A 23951-nucleotide genomic window follows, 5' to 3' on the forward strand; every position below is an offset into this window, starting at 1 on the left:
TATATATAGATGGATAGGAATAATGTTCGAATATACCTAATTGTCAAGTTTAAACTTTAATTCAAGAATACAAAATTTAATGACCATAATCTTCACTCGAAGTTGGTTTGAAGTTTTTCTTCTCAACATCTATTTGAAAGTGACTAAATTAGGGGCTAGCTAAGGAACAATAACTTAATAAGATATATTCCATGTGCTTAAACTTCAATATTTGATCATTTCAACATCATGAAATGAATTCCTCAATAAATTAGACAATCAAAGTTGATCTACAAAGGCCAACCTGAAATAAATGAAAGTATTGACCAAATGGGCATTTTATATATTCAAGCAAACACATCCATAAATGATACAGCTCCACTGTAAGTAATCAAAAGATTGGCTGGGTTGTTGCCAACCTGAAAAACCAAATTGTTTGACCTGAATTTCCATTGTTGAAAGCTTGATTGGGGCTTTTCTCTTGTAGAGTTTAGAGACGTAATACTTTTTTCTTACCGGAAGTGTACATAACTTGAAGCTGCGTGTAACCATTTCTTCCACCACGGTTTCAACGACCAACTCTGGCTAGGCTACATATCAACAAACTTATTTGTGCTTTTCACACATTTAAGTTTAGACTGAGACGTGATATTATGGATCTCACATCAACAAGATATGGATGAGTCTTAAATATATAAATAAGGACATTCCTCTATCTATCAACATATTTTTTAAGTTGCAAATGTAAGTTCGTAACATGTGATGCTAAAGTAGCACTATAACAATTATATTATCCTGAATTTTACAAATTTAATATCTATAATATAATACATTAAACTAATATAGTAAGTCAAATGAATGATATATCTAAAACATTTAGTCAATTTGTAATATATAACATGTTAATGTAATATTTTTAAGACACGTGACACGTTTTTATAAGTTATTTTTAGACATATAATCTATTTGACTAATAATATTAATCTCATTTATATATAGATGGACAAAAATAATGTTTGAATATATCTAATTGTCAATTTTGAACTTTAAATATTAAATTGAGAATTTGATTATAATTTGAGTATCTAATGTGTAATTAACCATTTTATTTTATTTGTCAAAAAACTTAACATGCACCTCTAGAATACGAACCATAATCTTCACTCCAAGTTGGTCCGATGTTCTATTTTGAAACTGACCAAATCGGGCAAGCTAGGGAACAATAACTTAATAAGATACATTCTAGTGCTTAAACTTCAATATTTGATTATTTTAACATCATGAAATGAATTCCTCAATAAATAAGAGAATTAAAGTTTGATCTACAAAGGCCAACCTGAAAGAAATAAAACTATTAACCAAATGGGAATTTTATATATTCAAGCAAAACATCCACAAATGATACAGCCCCACTGTAAGTAATCAAAAGATTGGCTGGGTTGTTGCCAAGGGGTGTGATTTATAGAGTTAGGCGTAGCTGTTAAGTAACCATACCAGATTATGGGTGCCGCACAAACCATCCTATTCTATGTGCTAGCTAATCTACACATTTCAATTAGTAATTAACTTGCTAAAACGCAAACTAAAAGAAAAGAACATTGAGAAAAATAGTTCCTATTTAGGTTACCCGTCGCCACCCACTTTTCAACCGCCTCCATTAACGTTACACCCCATCTTAAAAGAGAGAGTAAACTCTATTTGTGGAAACTCGGCTTTGACACTCAACCAACTAGCATTGCCTACATTCTCATTCATCTTTGCCAATAATTCCTTAAGCAAGGCAAACTTCCGGGACAGCCTGAATTTTTATTTATACTCCCAATATCAAGAAAAGTTAGCAGCGCCCACAAAAATATTGTTGTTGCAAGTCACAGGAAGGGCAAGCAGCTATACACAAAAAATTCAGCTCACCAAATCAAACCAATTGGGCCAAAACATTCACGCCAAGAAACACGTCCTATCCCTTATAACGCATTGCCACCCCTCCCTTAACTAACAATTCCCATGCAATATCCCTTGATTCCCTGTCATTCCAAGACCATGATCGACCCTAGCACCAATCTAACTCCCTCCTCTTCTTCCCTTTCCTCCGATGATAGTCTCGCTGGAAACTTTGTTACCCGGCGGCTGTTTTTCTTACGAGATGTTCATATTTTGGAGTTATTTCTTGCTCTTTTAGTATTTGTTGTTATACATTCCTTGAGGCAAAAGAGACGTTATGGCCTGCCTGTGTGGCCATTTCTAGGCATGCTACCATCGTTAGTGTCCGGTCTCCAGGCTAACATGTACGACTGGGTTTCTGACATAGTTTGCCAGCAAAATGGGACTTTCAAGTTCAGAGGTCCATGGTTTAGTAGTCTCAATTGCGTTGTTACTGCTGATCCTAGGAACCTTGAACATCTTCTCAAGACAAAATTCTCTGTTTTCCCCAAAGGGCCCTATTTCCGTGACACCGTTCGTGATCTTCTCGGAGACGGAATATTTAGTGCAGATGATGAAACCTGGCAAAGGCAAAGGAAAACAGCGAGCATTGAGTTCCACTCGGCTAAGTTCAGGCAATTGACCACCGACTCATTGCTGGAGCTTGTTCATGCCAGGCTCTTGCCTGTCTTGGAAAATGCAGTGAACAAATCAATCTCCATTGATCTCCAAGATATCTTGTTGAGATTAACTTTCGATAACGTTTGCATGATAGCCTTTGGGGTTGACCCCGGGTGCCTGCGTCCTGGGTTGCCTGAAATACCATTCGCCAGAGCCTTTGAGGACGCAACGGAGGCCACGGTGCTGCGATTCGTTACGCCAACATGTGTATGGAAAGCCATGAGGTACCTTGATTTGGGAACCGAAAAGAAGCTGAAAAGATCGATAAAGGGTGTCGACGAATTTGCTGAAGAAGTTATTAGGACAAGGAAAAAGGAACTCGCCTTACAAAGTGAAGACAAGAACAAGAGATCAGACTTGTTGACGGTATTCATGGGGTTGAAAGATGAGCAGGGAAAGCCATTTTCTGACAAGTTCCTGCGTGATATTTGTGTGAACTTTATACTTGCTGGAAGAGATACTTCCTCAGTGGCATTGAGCTGGTTTTTCTGGTTGCTGGAAAAGAATCCAATGGTGGAGGAAAAAATTCTTGCAGAGATAAGCAGAATTATTAATGAAAGAGAAGAGATGAAAAACGAAGAACTAAAAAGTCGGTTGGTGTTTAGACCAGAGGAGATAAAGAAGATGGATTATTTGCAAGCTGCATTATCAGAGGCTCTGAGATTGTATCCTTCCGTCCCTGTGGATCACAAGGAGGTAATTTTACCTTTAAATCATTAATTTAAATTTCATCTTTGGCATGTTATTCAATTCATATATGTTTCAAGTAGTTTATTTGGTCGGAGTTAATTCTTCTAGTTCTGTCATTTTACCTCTCGTTAATGTTTAGTTCAACTCTTGTCCGATGTTATTTAGTTCGTTCATCCCTGCCTAATCTCTAGGTTGTCATGACTTGGGAATGAATTTGGGTGAGTTTCTTGTTCACCTAATCCAATAATTGCAAAGACATAACCTAATAGTAGCAAATATTAAAAATGGGATTAGAAGTTGATCACCTAGATTTTGGTGAAGACCTAAATCAGACCTTCAATTATTGGTCAACACTTCATAAAACGAGTATTTATTACTAACATATTTACACCTTTTGCGTACTTGGGTTAAAGAATCTTCCCCACATTTATATTTAAATGGCCACTAATAAATTATAGCATGGTCAATTAGATGCGAAATGCGAAAAGGAAGCCACCAACTATGTGGTTTAAAAGGGAAAAAACCTATACTTGAAACTCATTATTATTATTATTTCTTTGAACCCTGTTTTCCGCTCCACTTTCATGCTCTCTCGTATTTTCCTGTCATCTCTATTTATCCTCTGGCATGAAACATTGATTCCTTGATCCCTCTGTTCTCTTAGGTTGTTGAAGATGACGTATTTCCAGATGGAACAGTGCTAAAAAAAGGAACAAAAGTAATTTATGCAATCTACGCAATGGGAAGAATGGAAGCCATATGGGGAAAAGACTGCAGGGAGTATAAACCAGAGAGATGGCTAAGAGACGGCAGGTACATGAGCGAGTCAGCCTACAAATTCTCCGCCTTCAATGGAGGTCCGCGGCTGTGCTTGGGAAAAGATTTTGCTTATTATCAGATGAAGTTTGCTGCTGCCTCAATCATATACCGTTACCGCGTGAAGGTGGTGAAAGATCATCCTGTTGCACCAAAACTTGCCCTGACCATGTACATGAAGCATGGGCTTGAGGTAAATGTAATCAAGCGCGATGAATCGGAGCTTCAAAACTACCTAAAGACATATACTTAAGTATCTTAAATAAACCCTCTGTTGTCACTTTCTTTTTCCTCATATACTGATTGTATTCAAGCATATACACGTAGAGCCGCATTCGGTTACCTATAGGATGGTACAATAATGGATTTGTATTTGTTTTTATATCGGATTGTTCATTATTTGATAACTACTAATCTATGTAAGTATTTCTATGGTCATCTGAGCCTTTAAAGCTACATATGAATAAAGAAAACAATTAAAACATGGCATTTGGCTTAACTAACAAGGTCTGCAAAAGCCTTGCCTCCCCTTTCTAACTTCATTACTTATCAGGTTCAGTCACTCCTTGTATCACTTTTAACTGCAAGAGCCCTCGATTTTCTGCTTTCTGCACGAGGTTTCTATGATTACTACCATCCGTGATGCTTCAGAAATCTGCTGATATGTGGGGAACGCTGCAAATTAACTTCCGGGCTGCTTTTTCCCATATATTAGATTAGCCCTTCAGGCTTCAAATGGTTCGCACCATTTACCAAACCCTGACCAGTTTCATGAGTGATTAAAGTCAGAAAAAAACATAATTTTTGACCTTCTACGACTTCTAGACCTTACATCAAACTGCAAACCACCAGCAACTTGTTGGCCAAGCAGCCTACTCAAAGACAGCAACATTTGACTTGCGTGAGAAGTGGACTACAAGCAAGGTTGACAAGGTCCTCGGTGGACGATGAAGGTATAGTTGAGATACGTGGAAAAAGAAGTAAATTATCCAAGTAAACACTAACACATGCAGCACTGCAGCATAAGAATAGTGTCTATTTATTTCCTGATAATTGTGCAGCAAGCCAACTTCAATCAAATTTTAATGAGAACAGTGCACACCAATGGTTTGAACGGTATACATTCTATAAAAACAGAATCAAAGAATTATCACAATAGACAATGTTATGATTGATTTTAGAAGTCTGAACAATGATTAGTGTTAGCCTCGTATAGACCAGCATCCAATACGGTGGAAAGATAAAGAACCAAGAAAAAAGTTACACAGAAGTAACTTAACCAACACCCTGTTCTATAGGGTACAGCATGTGTACTTATTCATATATTTGTGTACCATTGACAGTTTATGTCCATTCAAAATCAAAATGGTACTTCCACAAAACATCATTCATGGTTCACAAGTAATTTTGAACTGCAGGATAGTAGTTGCCATCATCTGGAGCAGGCTAACTAGAGGAAAAATGCTGAAATATAAATTAGTCAGAAACAGAAAATTCATAAGGTAATTTCCTTGTACCTATGTTCTCATTTTTCTCTCTTCAATTATACTGTATCTGGGTGGAGAAAAATCACCTCATTCAAGCCCTCCCATCCCACTCTTCATAAAATTCTTTAAGGAATTCCTCCATGAACTTGTGCCTTTTCTCGGCCCTCCTTTGCCCAGCCTGAAATTTCCAGCAATTCTCAAACTCAATACCAAAAGGGGTGCTAAGAATTCTTGTGATATGAACATATACAAATATCTAAAGTAATATTATGCACCCAATTATTGTTTTGGGTAAAAGGACACATCTAGTACCTTAGTTTTCATCAAATCCTTTAACTTGAGAAGCTTCTCATGGAAATGATTTACGGTAGTCTGCTCCCCTTTTTTCATGTACTGTTCCTTGGATAAGTCTGATCGTGGCTGGATGGCTGGATCATGAAGAACTCTGTTTCTGTTTCCACCAAAAGTAAAGCAGCGAGCAATTCCTGAAATCAAAGATCTTGAGTTCAACACAAGTGCATTAAATAAACCACACTACAAGGAAAAGAAATGAAAGTTGATGGCATTATTAATTCTTGAGTCAGCCAAGAATACACCATGAAACTATTTTAGGTTTGAGCTTATAACATTCGTATCAGATCATGGATGAGGCATTTTCCATCTGCAGGTAATATATAAACAGAATAAAATGAGGTAAATGCCAAATTAAAGAGCACAAAAATTACCTATAGCACCAATTGCATCAAGACGATCAGCATCTTGCACAACCCCAAATTCGGGGGAAAATTCATGGTTTCCAAGCCCTGAAAGTTCATCTTTAAAACCTGAAAAAACCGAAGGTCATCTGTCATGGTTATATATCAAATATGAAACAAGGAGTGCATAAGAAAAGGGTACTTAGAACACTCATTGAGGTTTACATGAAGAAGCCTCCTTGACATTCAATGATTGCATAAGATAAAAATAAGTTACATTAATGACGAAGAAAACAGAAAAGGCACAAGCTTAGCTAGTCACAAACAATAATCCTCAAACGTACCCATTCCCTTTATGATGTTTAATATCATTATCTTTTTGCTGTCCTCTATGTCCTCTTCCTCAAGAAAATTCTCGACAAGTTTCTCCTCAGATGGATCCCTGCATGCCAAAGTAGCAACTCGCACATCAGAGCAAATGAAAAATGAAACCCGTCTTTGGGCAGTGACAACTACTTAGCTAACTAGAAGGAATGCAATAAGGAACTGCATTTGTGAAACACAAAAGCAACTCTGATAGTTTGATGCCAGATAGATAGGAGTTGACACACGGTACTTTAGCAAAAATTAGAAATACAAACCTCAAGTATTTGTAATCACCTGTAGCAGAAACCAACATTTTACGAATGATCAGTGAATTTAGAGAATGAAAAGGGTTATTTGAGAATAGGGATAGAAGAGTGCACCTATATCATGGAGAAGTGCAGCTAGCTCTACCTGCCATGTAAAACCAAAGGCAAAAGAGAAATTTAGAAGGAAACCAAGAGAAGGGAAGTGGCAAAGAGAAAGCAAGAAACTTAAATACAAAAAGAATTTGACGCTATTGACGTTGAAGAACAAAAGACCTTAGCTTTGGAATTCAACATTAGAAACACATGAAACAGTTTCTAAGTTGCACAGTTAAAGTTTTCCTCAAAACTCCAGCAGAAGATCAAATAAAGAAAAAGTGCAGAATCCCCAAAAAATTGTTCAGTTCAATGTAAGTAGCCCTGGAACCTCAGAGGCTGGAAGTAAATGACCAATTTTTTGTACAAGAACCATTAGTTTCAAGACTTGGACTAATTCTTTCAGTATAAAGGAAATAAATGGAGAAAGCAAATAGTATGTATTTCATTTACGATTTCCATGGAGTGAGGGTTGGAGGAGAGGCCTTCCTCTCTTGCGAGGGAGAGAGCGAGGTCCCTGACCCTCCACACATGCGCGGCATCGTGGGAGGCGTCGTTCCCTTTCATTGCTCTCTCCACCAGCTGCTCCGCCCTTTTCACCGCGTCGCTGCTCGCCATTTCATGGATTTCCCTAACCCAAACTTACTCAACTCAAAAAAAGGTCTCTAGTTTCTACTGAGGAAGAGAAACTTGGTTTGACAACTACGACAAGTGCCTCACGCGCCTGGGTCGCCAAATAAAAATCTTGTCCCTGATTTGGTGCGCGGGAGAAGCAACAAGCAAAACAGCGATAAATTCATTGTAATCGTTGATGTGGTCTTGTTCATCTGCTAAGTGTTGGCTGGCTATGCCAACCTACCGCTCCTACTGACCTCACAATTAGTGGCTCAGATTTGGGTTTGGATCTATTAGATTAGTATAAAAATCTAATTTTAGGAAATAAATTGATTTTAGTTTTGAAAATTTAAGTATTGAGTTTGTGATATAAATATTGTTTGATATATTACGAAAAATTACTAAATGTTTATTTTATTTTTTTATAAAAGATTTACAAGTATTTTATTTAATTACACTAATCTTAAATAATATAATTTTTTAAAATAAAATTGGTTGAATACATTAAATAGCTTGTAGCTACTTAAGATCTTTAACACTTTTTTTGTTAAATATCTTCCATTAAGTGCTTTCAAAAGTAAACCATTATACATATAAAAAAAATTAAAACATTAAAAATTTTTTATTTCAATAATTTAGGGATTTATATTTGATGTACTGACAATATATAAATAATATATGCTTTTTATACACTATCAAATAACTAGAATATGACACATCATTAATAAATAAAGATAAAATTTTATATAAATTTAAAAATAAATATTAAAATATTTTAATATTTAATCACATCAAAAATATGTTTTTTAAAAATCTCTCTTCCATGCTTCTCTCTTTCTTATTCTTCATCTAAACGAGGATTCAAATCAAATCTTTTTTCACACAAATTAATTCTCTCACTATTGACAAAAAATTGAGAATTTCTCCATGGGCAAAAAATCAAATTGCAATTTGAAAGATTGATTCAAGATATAATTAATTCTTCCATCATGAAGGAGCAAAATGAGAAATTTTTTTTACAAATTGTTGGAAAATATTTTATTTTTTAGTTGATTTTTCTATAAACATGCTTTGAATATCTATACAATAATCGAATAAGTTACAAAGAAAGACACTAGCATATTGTGAACGATTACTTCATATGCTATTATCTTTTGAAAGAAGTCTTGGGAGACAAAAGACCTTGAAGATATAAAAACATTAAATTTCCAATATAGTTTGGAGTCTCAAAATGTCCCAAAAGCGAAGAGTCTCGTTAGCCTTAGTAGATATCATAGTTATGCCATCAAGGTTATGTGTCATGAGCTAATCTTGTATCGGATTAGAATAGGATAGAGTTGTTTATGAAATTAAATGTTTTGTGGGAAATATCCATATTTCAAATAATATAATGACTTGTGGTGACACCTCTAAAAATATTTGTTAAGTCTTTAGGGGAAAAGATTCTTTAAGAAAAGAATATCATCATTTCAAGCGTTGTAATGGCTATTGGTATAATGCTTATAAAATCTTGTCAACTCTTTATCAGAGGTAAGCAGTCAACGGATTGTTAGGTTGCCTCACTTGTAAAGGTATGTTTGTAATGAATCATCTAAGACTACCCTTATGACCTGATGATGGCATGTCTTGATCCTTTTGTAATTAATTTCATATTAATAAAATATTTTTTCTTTTTATGACTCAGTATACCTTCTGATTTTAATGCAGGTTCTCTTAGTTTGATTTTGATGCTAAGTTAATGGCGTGCTTAAAATGAATACAATTTAGAATGAATGTTGCAATTGGCTATGATTAGAGCCATGTGTTTAAACTTCTATGTGACATATATATGTGGTGATCATATGTAGATTATTTCAAGATTTTGAAAGTAAATGGATATTGAATACTATATTAAAATTATGATTAATAATAGGATGAATGTTTGGGTGATTACCAAGTACATATAGTAGAAAAAAAGCGAGGAAAATTTGCTATAGGAAATTTTGAAAGAATTGAGAAGGTTAGTATGCAAAACCAAAGAGAATTGCAATTATTTGCCAACATTGTAATGACCAATGCTCGTGATCGATACTATGCCAAGTCCCAAGTTAGCTTGAGTTTAAACTTTTCTTACCAATTCCCAAGTATCCAGTCAATATATTGACAATTTTAAACATGTTTTCTTAAACGGATATGTTTCACGATAACAAAGTATAATTATTTTTCTCTCTACCTACATTACAATCCACAATTAAAGTCTAAAATTTAAACCCAAATTTGTTACCTTAATAGCTCAATGTCACCATTCTCATAACCTCTAATAAGTCCCTTCAAATTGAACCTTCCACTTAGTGCCATAATTCAACAACCATGATTTAACCATTTATTAGCTACAATTTTCATAATCTCAAAATGGACAACCTTGTAAGTGTTAAATCATTACATGGTATGTAATAATATATTCAAATCATAAGTGATTAAAATCACGTGGAAAGAATTAATTACTTGGAAATAGTAAAAGTATATTAATATGCAAAATCAGGTGAAAGCATGCTAACAATGACAATTTCATTCCTTTCTCATGGTAAGTATAAAACAATTTTGATGTGTAATCAAACACAGGCTTAGACTTTAATCAAATCAAATACAATAAGCTTTTGCTATGAAATAAACAAATTTATAGAAATCAATACCATGCTATAGTCAATATTAAAATAGGTAAAAGAAACAAATCTTGGGCAGGACTCTATACCCAAGGGCCCTTTCCCACATAATAAGTATGCATAATTACACTAACCTATAGTCTCAGCCATGTCATAAAACTCATGGTATTGCTATGAATCAAATGTAACAATGATCATGATTAAGAGTGATAGTAATAAGTAGTGCTCGTCATGTGCATAGTCCCGTGGTCTTTGCCACATATGAAATAAGCCCAAAGGGATCCATAAATATATCTCTAACTAGAGCCACTTTGTGCACAAAAGTCACATAGCCTGGTGTGATAGCAAGCCTACTTTTGAATATATCTTTTAATCAAATCATTCAAAATCACAATGCATAGGCAAACTCAATAAACTAGTATGCAATACCAATTTCAAAATCAAGTAATTGTACATAAAATCACCTTTAAGGCATGGTAAAAGTGTTTAAAACAACATGCTTGAGAAAAGAATTCATAATTGGAACAACACATTTTCATAATCTCAATACCACAATCACAAGTCACTTGCAAGGCATACTTTGAAGCAAAATCCTTGGAAGGTTGTTTCCCAAGTTTGAAAACCCTTTACTTATGTGTGTGAGTGTGTGGTATAGAAAACAATTTTAAAACCTTTATCACAACCACAAAGGTTTCATCATATCATTCCAACCAATCTCCACAATGCAATCAATCAAGACAAACATACATACATATATATATATATATATATAGATATTAATATACAAGAATATAGCTTTTTAAAATAGATATGCACCACTCACCTTAATTGGTGAAATTTCCATATAGCTTTCTTTTGGTACCAAAATTCTTCGTTCAATAACTCCTTACAATCCATATTATTCACATATTAATACATCTCTAAAACTAAACATTTAAGTACATAGGCAACGAGATATTAGCGCTCAAGACTCAATTGAAATCAACCTTGCTCACCTTTATTAGAATCACTTTGTCAACTTACTTAGTATTTGGGCTGTCTCGAGTTGGCAGCTTCTTAGTGATCTACACATTACGATCATTTAACAAAATTTCAATGTCATTTGCTTGATGCATTCGGCCAGCACATGATTCACAATTTAGCCTAAATTTTTAATCATAGATTTTACCTTATTGACCTTAGTTTCCTACCTCCACTAATCCTCAAGCCTCGAGTTGTTAAAGTCCTCAATATTACTCTCTTTTACTTCTCAATTCCATGTAAACTTACACACACACGCATATAGTATTAACATTGTAAACGTCACATAATAAGCTTTCACAATCAACCCAAGGTTTAGTAAAACAATCGATCAACATGAAAACCTCAATAAACCTTTACCTTGTTAATGACTGACCACCAAACACTTAGCTTTCAATATTGTTAAAATCCACAAATTCCAATCTACTACCAAGAATTCAAATATCATCAATCCTTTGCACTAAAAGTTTCAAAGTTAAAAATAAGAAATTCCTCACCTTAACTTTGATTTCCACTACCAAGCTTTTGTTATGAACATCTCAAATCCTCTCAAGAATAATTACAACCCTCGGATGCGAAGGAAATCACAACACTTTTAGTCATCTTCCTCCTCTTCCATGAACCACCTTTGGAATAATCTTTGAGGTGGACTTTTAAGGCTTTTGGTAGCTTAGGTATTAAAGAGAATAATGAGTTTCCTTGAGGTGTCAAGAGGGCTTTTGGACTCTACTTAGATGATGAAGGAAAATGGAAAAATTAGGGAGGGCTTTGCTAAGGCTCTCGGGTAACTTGAAAAGTGGTAGCCAAATGCATTCAATTTGCCAAGAGTGGACAAAACTTCCTAAGTTCCCAAGCCCCTTTTTATTTACTATTCTCCCTTTCTCACCTGATCCTCATCTCATGATATGCCTTTGGTGATTACCAAGAGGTTGAACATAGTAATTTCATTAGCCCTTTCTAGATTTTCTTTTAGTTTATTTAGCCATCCTTATTCCCCGATACTATTGCATGCATTCTTTTTTCTTTTATTCCATTTGACTACCTTTTCTTTCCAATCAAAAACGATCCAATAATTAAGTTCTTCACTTATTGGCCTCCCCCATGTACCAATTATATTTCATGCATGCCAATTTTTCATTATGCTATTCAATCTCACTTTTGTATACTCAAATAAATCAAATTACGTATATTTCAAATTTGTGTATATATAATATTACATTTGTATAAAAATATTATTTTAATCGTTATGATGAATAATTCAATCTCCTCTCTCACTTAAGTTTAATGTACAATTCACACATTCTTCATATGACATAATCAATTTAGCATCTCTATTACTTTACTATTATTTTATTTCACAATATTCATTTCACCTTCCAATGCTCTAAAGTATATCAATTGATCTTTACATCACACTTGAGGTTTCTATTAAGTAGCTTACTAAGGTACTGGATGCTATAGTGTGTGTCACAGTTCTCGGACCATGACATCTAGCATAGATTGATAATTCTAAATCTGTTATTCCCTAACTCCCCCACTTAGGCCTTGGAAGGGTACCTCCTAAGGCATAGTTTGTTTTGATTCTCACTTGTGCTATAGCCATGGCCACTCAATATCTCCTTGTAATGTCTGTTCCATTCAATATTTTATTTTTTTATTTGATTAATTATTAAAAAGTTTTAATATTTATTTTTAATGAAAGAAGAAGATGAAGAGAGCAAGATGATGGAGTTGGCAAGAGATACAAAGAGGACAATAATAAAATGGTTGTGAGGAAATTGGAGAGAGAAAAAAATATTATTATTTTTTATATATTTTATGACAAAAATTATTAATATTTAATTTTAAGTTCTTAAAGATTTTTAATATTACCTCATTAATGAAGCAACAGCATTTAGTGAGTTGATAGTGTATAGAAAATATATATTATTAGTGCATCAAATATAAATTCATAATTTATTAAATACACTCGAAAATTGTTTCATAAAGAAATCATTTTCTTAACCTATACTTAATTTTTTTAACTTTAATCTAATATAATGGTTATCGTAAAATGTTACTTCATTATAAAAAACAAAATTAAATTTTTTTAGAAACTTACAAAAAAAATATTGATAAGTTTTTTTTAAAAAAATTTAATTACATAAGAAATAAAATCAAATTTATTTTTCTCTCACCTGGTCTCCTCTTCTTCTCCCTCTGCATGTTTTTCCTTTTGAAAGGTAACCCTGATAATTCATCTAGAAGTACATCTTCAAACTCGTTGACTACTGGGACAAATTTGAAATTCGGACCTCCCTCCCCTATTGGAATATCTTTCACTGCTGTCGAAAAGGCCAAATAATTCTGCCCAGACTCTACTCGATTGAGGTGGGCTTGATTGCGACCAAATCCCCTCAACCCAAACTCAGTCCTGAGTTAAATGAACCAACCCAAGATTTTAGTCAATGGTTTTCATTTCAAGAAAGAAAAACTATGAGCGACTGCTTAATTAATATCATAATTAGTCGATTTTCAATTTATAAACATTTAAAAAAGAAGAATATTAAAAGAGTGAATGATTCACTGTTGAATCACAACGCTAATCCAAATGGTTGCTGTTGCGACCGCTTCTGCTTGGCGGCTTCATTTGGTCCTTTGGGAAACTGTCCAAATTTAATAGCACCAAAATCTTCTTTTTCTGTCATGCCTGATGTAATACTCATTAAAAACAAAATTATATAGATGAAACAATCCAATGGAAATAACACATGATTTGAGTCAACATACGTCACTAAAATCAAATTATACTAATTAACAATCATTGCAATAAATAAAAGTAACGAATTCGTTTGCCCAATACCAATGCAATTAGGTGTTGGAAAATTGTGAACCAAAACCCAGAAATTTGAATGAATAAAGACAAATGAGGATTTCCCTTTTCTCTTTATATACATATTTCTGTGTTTCCTCCTCATGGAAGCAGTTAAAACTGAATTTCGAATATAAAAATCCTCGAATTGCAAGTGCTTCCGGTGATGGAGGAATGGGGGATTTTGGAAGGTTTACAAACATTTGGGAGTGACCACAAAGACTGCAAGAAGAGGAACAGGACAGCGAGGTGTGGAGCCAAAAGTGTGTTACGTCATTAAAAGCTAAGTAGCTATAAATTTGATTAAATGCCTCTAAGCAGCCGCCCCAACAGCTAACAAGAAAACCGGCAGGATGTAATGGAATGCGATTTTAGTTGATGGTGAATCATACTTCATTAAACTTCAAGCAGCTGTCTCTGATTGTCAACGATGGCATACTGACATAGCTAATGACGATACTTACTAATCTTGATTAGACATTTTAAGGACTTCGACTAATCAATTGCTAACCCTCACATGGATATCTGTCTATTGGGTATAAACTATAATATTCATGAATCCACGCTTTTGACTTGACTAACCAATGTGATTGTTTTTTTTTTTTTACAAACATCAAATAATTACTTTTAAATTGAATCAAGCTAGCTAAATTCGTGGAACAAAGTGGTGAAATAATTTTTAACTAAGTGCTCTTTGTCTATAAATAAAAATTGAGTAAAACTTTTAAATTGAATCAAGCTAGCTAGACATGTTTACTCAAAGCTGTGCGGAATAACATGGCTTGACAATATGAATAGCCTTATGCTCAATTCTCAAAGCTTAGGAGCATATTTATAATTTAACAAAGTGTTTACTTAACAAAAATATATCTTAACTATTGCATTTGGCTCAAGAGAAAATTAATGAAGGACGGGATGAGGTTTGGATAATGATATCCTAAACATTCCAATCTTAATACTCTCACTTGTTCATACTAAGGACATGTTTGGCCTGATTTTTTTTAGTTTAAAAACTATTATAAAGCTTTTATGAAAAATCATAATTTTTAAATTTAAGTTAAAGTTGTTTGATAAATTTACTTTTTATAAGCTCTTTTTTATTGATAAATTATTTAGGAAAACAATTTATATAAATTTTAATTTTAATTAAAATTACTATAAAGGGTATTTAATAAATCAGAAGAAAAAAATCAAATAAAAAAAAGATGAGTGTGAAAAAATATAATTTTTCCTATAATATTATGAATTGCTAAAGGATAAAAGAAGAGTATAAAAAAATATTTGTTGTTTTTTTTAAAAAATTGGCTTGGAATTTATAACTTTTGGAACTAAATAAAACTGATGTTAAACAGAACTCAAAAAGAAGAAAAAGGAAGAAGGGAAGCCTAAGGTGGTATTAATAATTGGTCCAACTAAGACAGGAAAATCACTTTAACTATTGATTTGGCAAACCATTTTCTTATTGAAATCATAAGTTCCTCACCAACAAAGTTCACCACCATGAACAAAAAAGTTTTGATTTTTATATTTTTTCTCATTATGTTAGGCAAATTTTGTTGATTTTCTTGATGGGTTATTTATTTTGTCGACAAGTATCACATCATCATACTGATAGCTCTAATGTAAAATTTACTGCTAAAAAGTTCAAAAATTCTGCAATTCATGTTCCCAAAGGAATTAAAATCTATTTCAATTTCTTGTAGTGCCGCCTATTGTTATACATAAAAAAAAATATTCTTCAAAACTGAGTTAGCACAAACGAGTACAAATATTAACTTATCAATTTTCATCTAATGTATCTTAACACTCATTGACTTATGTGACTAATTATTTCAATTATAATCAACAAATATTATATACACAAAAAAGAAGTTAAGAACAAACAAACATCATATAATTGTTATATCAAATAATAAATTGAGAGATATCAAACAATAAAAAGAGTTTTCAAAACCTAAAAAATAGAAAATAAAATGAAAAACAAAATGGAAAGAAAATGAAAAAATAATATATGAATGTAATTTTGAATTTTAAATCTTTTTCCTTAATATTAATAACAACAAAAAAACCTAAAAGAATGATTTGTAGAAAGGAGGAGAGGAGAGGGAGATCGCTAGGGAGAGAAGAAAAGGGTATTTTTTGAGAGAGGATTGTTTTGGAAAAAAAATAACTCTTCTAAGAACCTAGTGTGTTTTTTTTTTTAAAAAAAAAAAAGAGACAAGAAAACTCTTATTTAGAGTTTTTTTAAATTTTGTTCTTTAAGAAAAAAGTTTTTTTTTTTAAAGCTACCCACAAAATAGTATTTGATCCAGCTTCTACTTTTAAAAAATAAATAAACTCAAAACAAGTTATACCAAACAAACACTAAATATATGTTTACTACATAAACTAATGTTGATTTCATTGCATATTTAAATTTATATACAACAAATGTGAATCTACTTGTAAATTTTTTAAATTTCATGTAAAATATATAATATATAGGGAGAATATACTTAACCTTTAATATTATAAAGTCAATAAAGGTTTTGGTGTCAAATTTCAGTCCCTAAAGCTCTATGTTGGGTTTTTTTAAGGGAAGTGAGAAGGGTATCCGCTAGTAGCTAGCTTAAAACAAAAGCAGAGTGGAACAAAGAAACAACTTTATTTAGCCTGGGACTCATGCACATATAAACCTTCTATTTATTGCAGCCATCACGATTATTGGCATAACGCCGCAAAGCTACATATCTCCATTTTACTTTTACAAACTTTAAAATTTTCTAATGCACATTCAAACCTTGTGAGAAATTTCTCAAGAATTTCTTATACTTTAGAAAAGTCTACATTTAAAAAAGATATATATATATATATATATATTGCCAGCTAGCTAGGTAGGCCAGTTGAATTTATGTCCAAATACTATTGGCTTTTGTGTTAGTTTTATAAGTTCATTAATTGTTGTTTCATGATTAACGTGAAGGTTAGAAATCCCACAGCTAGTCTTCCCTCAAATGTACGTGTTCGGTTCATTTGCTCTTATATACAGACTTCCATCACTACATATTCATCTTTACCGGAACCATACGGACTCTTTTATTTTCCTTTTTAATTTATATTTATTTGAATGAACAAATAGTCAAAAATAAAATTGTAGAAAAATACCATTATTAATTTTAAAATGAATACATAAATCACGTTTATATATATATAAATATATTCTTCCTAGGGCAAGGGCGTGGCGCCAAGCGAAGTCCCAACGTCAATAAATAGGGGAACACGTCGCATCCATATGATAACTTAGCTGCCATCACGACATGTTCTTAATCTGTTATAGAGTAGTTGTAGTAATGGAATAAGTTAGGTTTTGAATCACTTTAATTAATTTACCTTACGCGTGCATGGATCTTAATCATCAACTCTCCTTGTCTCCTTTGGGATTTTAAGTGAAATTGCATACGCTCTTTTTGAATCTATGGAACACCCCATATCTCATGTAACTTGTGTGAGTATATATATATCTACACTGGTCATGAGAGATATTTGCCATATATATCCCATGTAACTCATCTAAGGAATATTTTCGTATTTCAAGCATATTCCTAGATGGTACTTAAACTAGTAAAATACACCATATTTCATATAACTTGTATAAATGTTTTTTTTTTCATTTTTCCAATTTTTTTAAAAATTTTTAAATTCTTATACTAAATTTAGCTTCCTCAAAATTCCCAATAATAAAAGCCTTCTTATTCTATTTATCGGAACTTGTTTGGACTGAACTTATTTAGTAACTTGTTTGACTATTAAATTAATTATACAATTAAGTAACTATAAATACATTAGGGTGGTCACACCAAGTACGTGACGTGTTTACAAGGCTGACTTTTAAATGTATTAATTCAAGGGCCATTAGTTGGAATGGATAAATATCAAAAAAATAAAAATGGAAAAGATTAATCCTTGCAGTCAATCTGGCGCCTTTGCCACCAGAAAATTAGCAAAGGTTTAGTTTTGCCAACACAGCTTGATCGCAATTGCATGGGGCTAATTATCCTACGTCATAGACAATTAGACATTAAGTAATTAAACGAGGGAAGTAAGAAAAATTTTATAAAAGGAAGATATGCGTCAGTGTCTACTAAAATCAACATGCATGGCATGTTGTTTGTATTGTATTGTGCATTAAGGAAGCCAACAGTAGAAGTTGTGAAAGCGTGGACAAGGTGAGAACCTGTTAGAAAAACGACCCAGCCACGAAGTCCAAGTCTGCTCTCCCTAATCAAACGTAAATTACCCAAGAGAAAAGAAAAAAAAAAGAGATAATAAATAAGCTTTAATTTAATACTGTAGAATTTTTTATGAATAGAATAATGTAGTCATTATTTAGTCATAGCGACCCACGAAGAGGGCCATCCATTCGGGTATTCAAAGTCCTCCATGCCAACTCCCTTCTCTCTCTTCCATGGCCGAACCCCAGAAGAAAACCCGTCAAACCAACCACAGAAGCAGTTGTTTCATAGGCTGTTTTGGGTTTTCCGGGAAGAAAAAACCCCTGAAGAAAGCCATCCATGCCAGTAGCAAAAAAGAGACCCGTTTGCTTTCTTGGCCAATGTTTCGTTCAAGCTTGAGAAAGTCCCGTACCAAAACGGTGCCTGTTGATAACACCGAGAAGGCAGAGGGTGCAGATGGCAATAAAAGCCATACATCAAAGCTGATCAAGAGGAAATCTGATACCAAACTCTCCTCTAAACCTCAGAACCCGGTTACCAATTATACACCTTCACCTCAAAATTCCGAAACTGAGCAAGTGACGTCCTGCAATCAAGCTGCACGAGAGAAACCTAAAGAGGTTAGTAAAAAACTATAGGCCTCAAAATTTCTTGCGCAAAAAGCAGTGTTAAAGCAAAACCCTTATATTATTTTAGCTAAATCTAGCTTTATTACCATTATGTATCTAAAAAGGTAATATATGTCGTCACTTTGAACTTGTTTTGTCTTTTTCATTCTACTTTTGGAATTCACTATTTTCAGACAAGGCAGGGACCTGAACCGAATATAATCCTCGGGAATAGGAAACTTTCGCAGCCAACCAGAACAGGGTCGAGCCTACCGGGTTCGCCGAAGGTGAAGCCCAAATCCAAAACGCAGACCAAGTTGTCCCACACGGTTTCGTTGCCGGTCCTAGAAGGGAACAAACGGGTGGGGAATCCCCGGATGAACTTGAAGGAGGTCCAACGGAAAAATAATGAGGTGGTTGAAAAAATCGACCCCTTACTGGGCATGTCTATTATTATGGTGACCCTGGTAATAATGTTACTTTGGGGTCGATTATGTGCCATTCTTTGTACATCGGCATGGTTCTATTTTTGCCCTCGTTTCCGATCCACAATTAACAATAATGACACTGCTGCTAGAGGTACCGCCAATTCCAGTGATTTAGATTTGGATTCGGAGGAGTACAAGAAGAAGGTGGTGTTGGAGGGCTTCCTCCAGAGGAACCACCGGCTCACGTAATTATGAAACTTTTTGTACAAAATACTTTTTGTTTGCTGTTCATTGCGCACGTTAGATTTAACTATACATGTTTTGCTAAAGTGAGCCCAATGGGCATTTTGTGTAAATTACCAGTAAACTTTGTGAAAATTCGCCGTGGGTCAGTGTCTTCTAGAATCAAAGTTGAGCCCCTTTTTTTCTCTATCCATTGTGGTGGTGCTCTTGTTTAATTGGCAGTTAGGGGATGTCACGTGATTTTCGATGTGGAGCACGTGCCAGGACTCCGTCAATGAGTGATGTTGGGGACTGTTTGGCTTTTGTGGCTGGAAAATAGCGGTCAGCTTCAGTTGTCGGCTTCTGCATCACCTAACATAACCGAGAGACTTTAAAGAGAAAAACCACGAAATCCATATTCAAAGATGTTATTTATTTTTCAAATAATTTTTTTGATCCCGTTTAATCAATTTGACTTTGCTTTTTTATTTATTTATTTTTCTCATGACTTATCCTCAGTTGATTATTCTTTTCATTTATCTCCTTTTCCTATTATTGTATGAATTAATTTTCTTTTGATGCAAAGCAATGGATTCGGTAATTTCACCAACTTCATTGTTTTCCTGTTTCTCTTTTTTTTTATTCACCTCCTTTACCTGGCAATACAGCAGTTGAGAAGACTGAGGAGACTTCCGCCTTCTAAAACCTCGAACAATGGTTGTCATAATGGTTGGTTTGGTGGTTAATTTCTCCTTGACCAAGCTGGCTACTAACGTCAGTGTGTTATTGCTGGGTTTTCCTACCTCTCTTTCTGTGCCACATTGGCTTGTAGAAAGGAAAAGAAAACGTTTCCCTTTGTCACTAATTATTGGATAATCATTCCTATGGTCCGAAACATCATATCCAACAGATGATCAGAGTCACAACAGGCTAGTACCTAACCTATTTTATTACTCCTTAATTATCCATCGTGGCCACGTCTCAATCAGTCTAGCCTTACTTCTCACTAGCATCTAAAAGCTACCATAAAGCAAAAACTTTACACTCCTCAAAATATCTGTCGCTTAAAGGGAGTTAGTTCTCTCCCACATGTTTTTAGTATTATATTTTCGACTTTTTTTTCTTTCTCAAAATTTGAGTGAATTTGTTATGCGATAAAAGCAACACAAACTTTTGGTAAAAACAAATTATGAGAAATTGAGTCAGATTTAAGTAAGAATCTAGATTCGGTCCTACTGTTAATTAATGGTAACACTAGGGAAGTACAAAGCCTATGGTTTAAACCACTTAAATATAGTTTTTAATTTAATTCTTATAAACGAACTCATTATTATGGATAGCTTGTCACCAGAGGTAGTAATTATATCTGGTTACATCCCAATTCGTCCAATTTGATTTTAGGCAAGCCGTGTCAAAATTCTTTTACATTATCAAAATAATCGTACAAATTATTTAATTAGAATTATAATATCATATTATCAATCAGTTAGATTATAGTTAAAATTATATTATAATACTGTTAATTAGATAGATTAGGAGTAAGATTAACTTTATTACCATTCATCTTAGAACAATACACATAAATACAAGATTTCAAGGTGAATGGAAGATTTAACCAATACCAAACCATGGTTTATCACTAACAACCTTGGAGGAAGAAACAAAAACGGGATCTGATAAAGAAACGGAGAAAGGGACAAGACCACAACAAGGAGAATGCCACAATGGCTTCATCGATCAGGAGGAGCGGCTGGTTTAGATAGTAAATAAATATGAAAGGAAAGCCAAATCAGAAAATATAAATACTTATATAGTTAAAAGCCAAAAGCAATCACGTGAAGAGTGATGTGATTTGAGAGCTTGTCAATTTCTTATTTTCATATTGGGCCCACCCAAGTTTCACCGCCTTTAACCTTTGTCACTCCCTATTTGCAAGATAAATACTTATACAAATTATATTTTATAATCGGGCCAGGCTTGGGCTTTAAATTTCTTGTAGTAGACCCAACCAGAATTTAAATGGGCCCCCATATACTAAAAAGACTTTGGGTTTGGGCTGGGTAGTCAGATCCTTATGCATATCCACTATCATTAGCCATTTTTAACATTTCAGCCCAAAAATATTTAATGGGCCAAGATATCCAAGCAAAGATTAGGTAAGGGCCCCAAACCATAACCTTATTTTATTTTGTTTCACCGATTTCCTTTTTCTTTTTAATTCTTTTATATTGCCGTTTCACTAATTTTTTTCTCTTATTTCCTTTCTCAGTTATTTTCCCTTTCAAAGACAAAAATACCCCTAACCCTCACAAACCCTAAACGTTAGAATGAATATATTTATAGATTGGACGCCTCCAAGTTAACCTTCCGGTCGAAACAGAGCTCTGGTTCCCTCATCTCATCTGCAGCCATGGTACGCTCTCCGTCTCCCTCTCTCTCGCTCTTGCTGTTCCTCTTCTTGGTTTAGTTTCGTTTGTTTGTTTAGCATCTAGATTAGATTTGCTGCTTTTTCCCCTAGAAAATGTTTGCATAATGATTAAAATGAGAAATGATCGAAACGATATAAATTTAGATTGTTATCATGATTGTATGAAACCATTTGGGTAGAGAGAACTGGCATGTAGATGTCGGGGATTTCTTTATCTTCCCCTCCCAGAAAATTTATTGTGTAATTATTTTCTTCCAAATTGCCTTTAGTGTAATATTTCGCAGTTTTTAATGTTTGGTTACTTAAGCTTAGTTATTATATGTTTTATGAGATTGGTATTCAAGAAATCGCCAATAAAGATGTAGATTTTATACTGTTTTGATGAATTAATGATGACTATAGGATGTTTGAAACCTTTGGCTAAAAAGAAGTTGTTTTAAATCTGAAAATTGGCCATGAGTTAATCACTTTAGCCTTGGGTTTGACTCTTGAAAATTCTAATATAATAAGTTGATGAGCTTGCAAAGTAATGGTAAATTGTTGTTCTTGGCAGTACTGTTTGTTTCTTGTTGACAATGAAGTGTAACCTAGGTCTTCATCAGGAAATGGTTGCTAAATTTTTTACTTTTGATATCGTTTTGAGGCGAATTATGACTTGTTGCAGGTGAACGTACCCAAGACCAAGAAGACTTACTGCAAGAGCAAGGACTGCAGAAAGCACACTTTGCACAAGGTTACACAGTATAAGAAGGGTAAGGATAGTTTGGCTGCCCAAGGGAAACGCCGCTATGATCGCAAACAATCGGGTTATGGTGGGCAGACCAAACCAGTGTTCCACAAGAAGGTAAATTTTATGTTACCAATCTTTTATCCCTTGGATATTATTTAGGTAGTGAAAAGATCAAGAATTTTTTGCCTCACATTCTGGTACTAGGTCCCAAGAGATGTTTGGTTATTCACTTGTCATTTTGATTATTGATATTTCTTGTAACTCTGTGCCTTGTACATGTATAAATATGTGACTTTGTATAATCACTACAGGCAAAGACCACCAAGAAGATTGTGCTAAGGCTGCAATGCCAGGGTTGCAAGCATGTCTCTCAGCACCCAATCAAGGTTAATGCACTGAAAACCCCTGCTGTTTCATTTTGCTTTTCTTCAACCTTGTTTTATGAGCTAATGTTTGGTTGTGTGTTTTGGCTTTTGCAGAGGTGCAAGCACTTTGAGATTGGTGGAGACAAGAAGGGGAAGGGAACATCTCTTTTCTAAATGTGTTATTCATGCCATCTGTTGTGTTGCTTTACTCTAATGCAGTAGTTGAAAAACATAAAAGGCAGTATGGAATTTTGTTGAGTTTGCTTTTAGTTTTGTGATGTTGTTTTTGGAGGATATTTTTGTGTTCTTCTTTAAGTACTTAATGACATCAGTTGCTCTTACTGTTAGCAATTGTTTCAAAGTTTCACCATTATTTTTGAATTTAACTCTTCCACAATTTTTCGATTTGATTGTTACGCACGTCTATTTTGAATTTGCTGTATTTGGAAAAGAAGGAATAAGCACAAGGCAAGCATAACCCTTGCTCTATTTTGGCCTAAAGATAATGGAAGTTGAGAGATGAGATCAAAGAATAGGTAATGAAAATTGATTCAACTGTTATAACATCGGCCGGCATGCATAAATCCTAAGAATGCTGATAATTGATGCCACTAACTTAACACCTTACAATTAATTTTTATTATATCAAGGCAGCATATGATGGCGAGATGCACTATTTGCCTCTTCTCTAGTCACCATGGATCCTAGTTATTGATTCAATTCTTGGGATATGTCTCCAGCAAGAAAGAAAGATAGTATCTTATCAAAGCAAAAATGCGAAACAATTAACTGCACATTTGGTGCTTCATTGTTATGGTAAAGACCATAGAATACTTCA

The 23951-nt window shown here is 33.9% G+C and overlaps 4 protein-coding genes across 7 annotated transcripts; 3 read left to right on the top strand and 1 right to left on the bottom strand.

The window, feature by feature from the left end:
* Positions 1-1711: 1711 nt before the first annotated feature.
* LOC110410358 (cytochrome P450 86B1-like) lies at positions 1712-4468 on the top strand. Its single transcript, XM_021420010.2, has 2 exons — positions 1712-3276; positions 3935-4468. The coding sequence occupies exons 1-2, from the start codon at positions 1984-1986 to the stop codon at positions 4337-4339; spliced, it is 1698 nt and encodes a 565-aa protein (XP_021275685.1). The 5' UTR covers positions 1712-1983; the 3' UTR covers positions 4340-4468.
* A 219-nt stretch (positions 4469-4687) lies between these two features.
* Positions 4688-7808, bottom strand: LOC110410397 (Metal-dependent phosphohydrolase). 4 transcript variants are annotated; one of them, XM_021420082.2, is made up of 8 exons: positions 7447-7808; positions 7015-7045; positions 6910-6928; positions 6613-6710; positions 6299-6397; positions 5886-6058; positions 5660-5751; positions 4688-4845 (listed from the first exon to the last, which is right to left on the bottom strand). In XM_021420082.2, the coding sequence occupies exons 1-7, from the start codon at positions 7609-7611 to the stop codon at positions 5665-5667; spliced, it is 672 nt and encodes a 223-aa protein (XP_021275757.1). In that variant the 5' UTR covers positions 7612-7808; the 3' UTR covers positions 4688-4845; positions 5660-5664. The 4 variants fall into 4 exon arrangements, 3 of the variants coding, with proteins under 3 accessions (XP_021275757.1, XP_021275737.1, XP_021275730.1); XR_002444655.2 differs by having other exon boundaries at positions 4689-4845; positions 5604-5751; XM_021420062.2 differs by lacking the exon at positions 4688-4845 and adding an exon at positions 5234-5550.
* Positions 7809-18440: 10632 nt separating this feature from the next.
* LOC110421067 (uncharacterized) lies at positions 18441-20099 on the top strand. The gene is made up of 2 exons (XM_021434531.2): positions 18441-18952; positions 19135-20099. Exons 1-2 carry the CDS (start codon positions 18566-18568, stop codon positions 19615-19617), a joined length of 870 nt encoding a protein of 289 aa, XP_021290206.1. The 5' UTR covers positions 18441-18565; the 3' UTR covers positions 19618-20099.
* A 1745-nt stretch (positions 20100-21844) lies between these two features.
* LOC110418794 (large ribosomal subunit protein eL42) lies at positions 21845-23460 on the top strand. Its single transcript, XM_021431624.2, has 4 exons — positions 21845-22003; positions 22683-22862; positions 23060-23134; positions 23228-23460. Exons 1-4 carry the CDS (start codon positions 22001-22003, stop codon positions 23285-23287), a joined length of 318 nt encoding a protein of 105 aa, XP_021287299.1. The 5' UTR covers positions 21845-22000; the 3' UTR covers positions 23288-23460.
* Positions 23461-23951: the final 491 nt, after the last annotated feature.

The sequence above is a fragment of the Theobroma umbraticum genome, unplaced genomic scaffold (assembly GCF_002168275.2).
Source record: "Theobroma umbraticum cultivar Fairchild unplaced genomic scaffold, ASM216827v3 scaffold_30.0, whole genome shotgun sequence".
Taxonomy (NCBI): domain Eukaryota; kingdom Viridiplantae; phylum Streptophyta; class Magnoliopsida; order Malvales; family Malvaceae; genus Theobroma; species Theobroma umbraticum.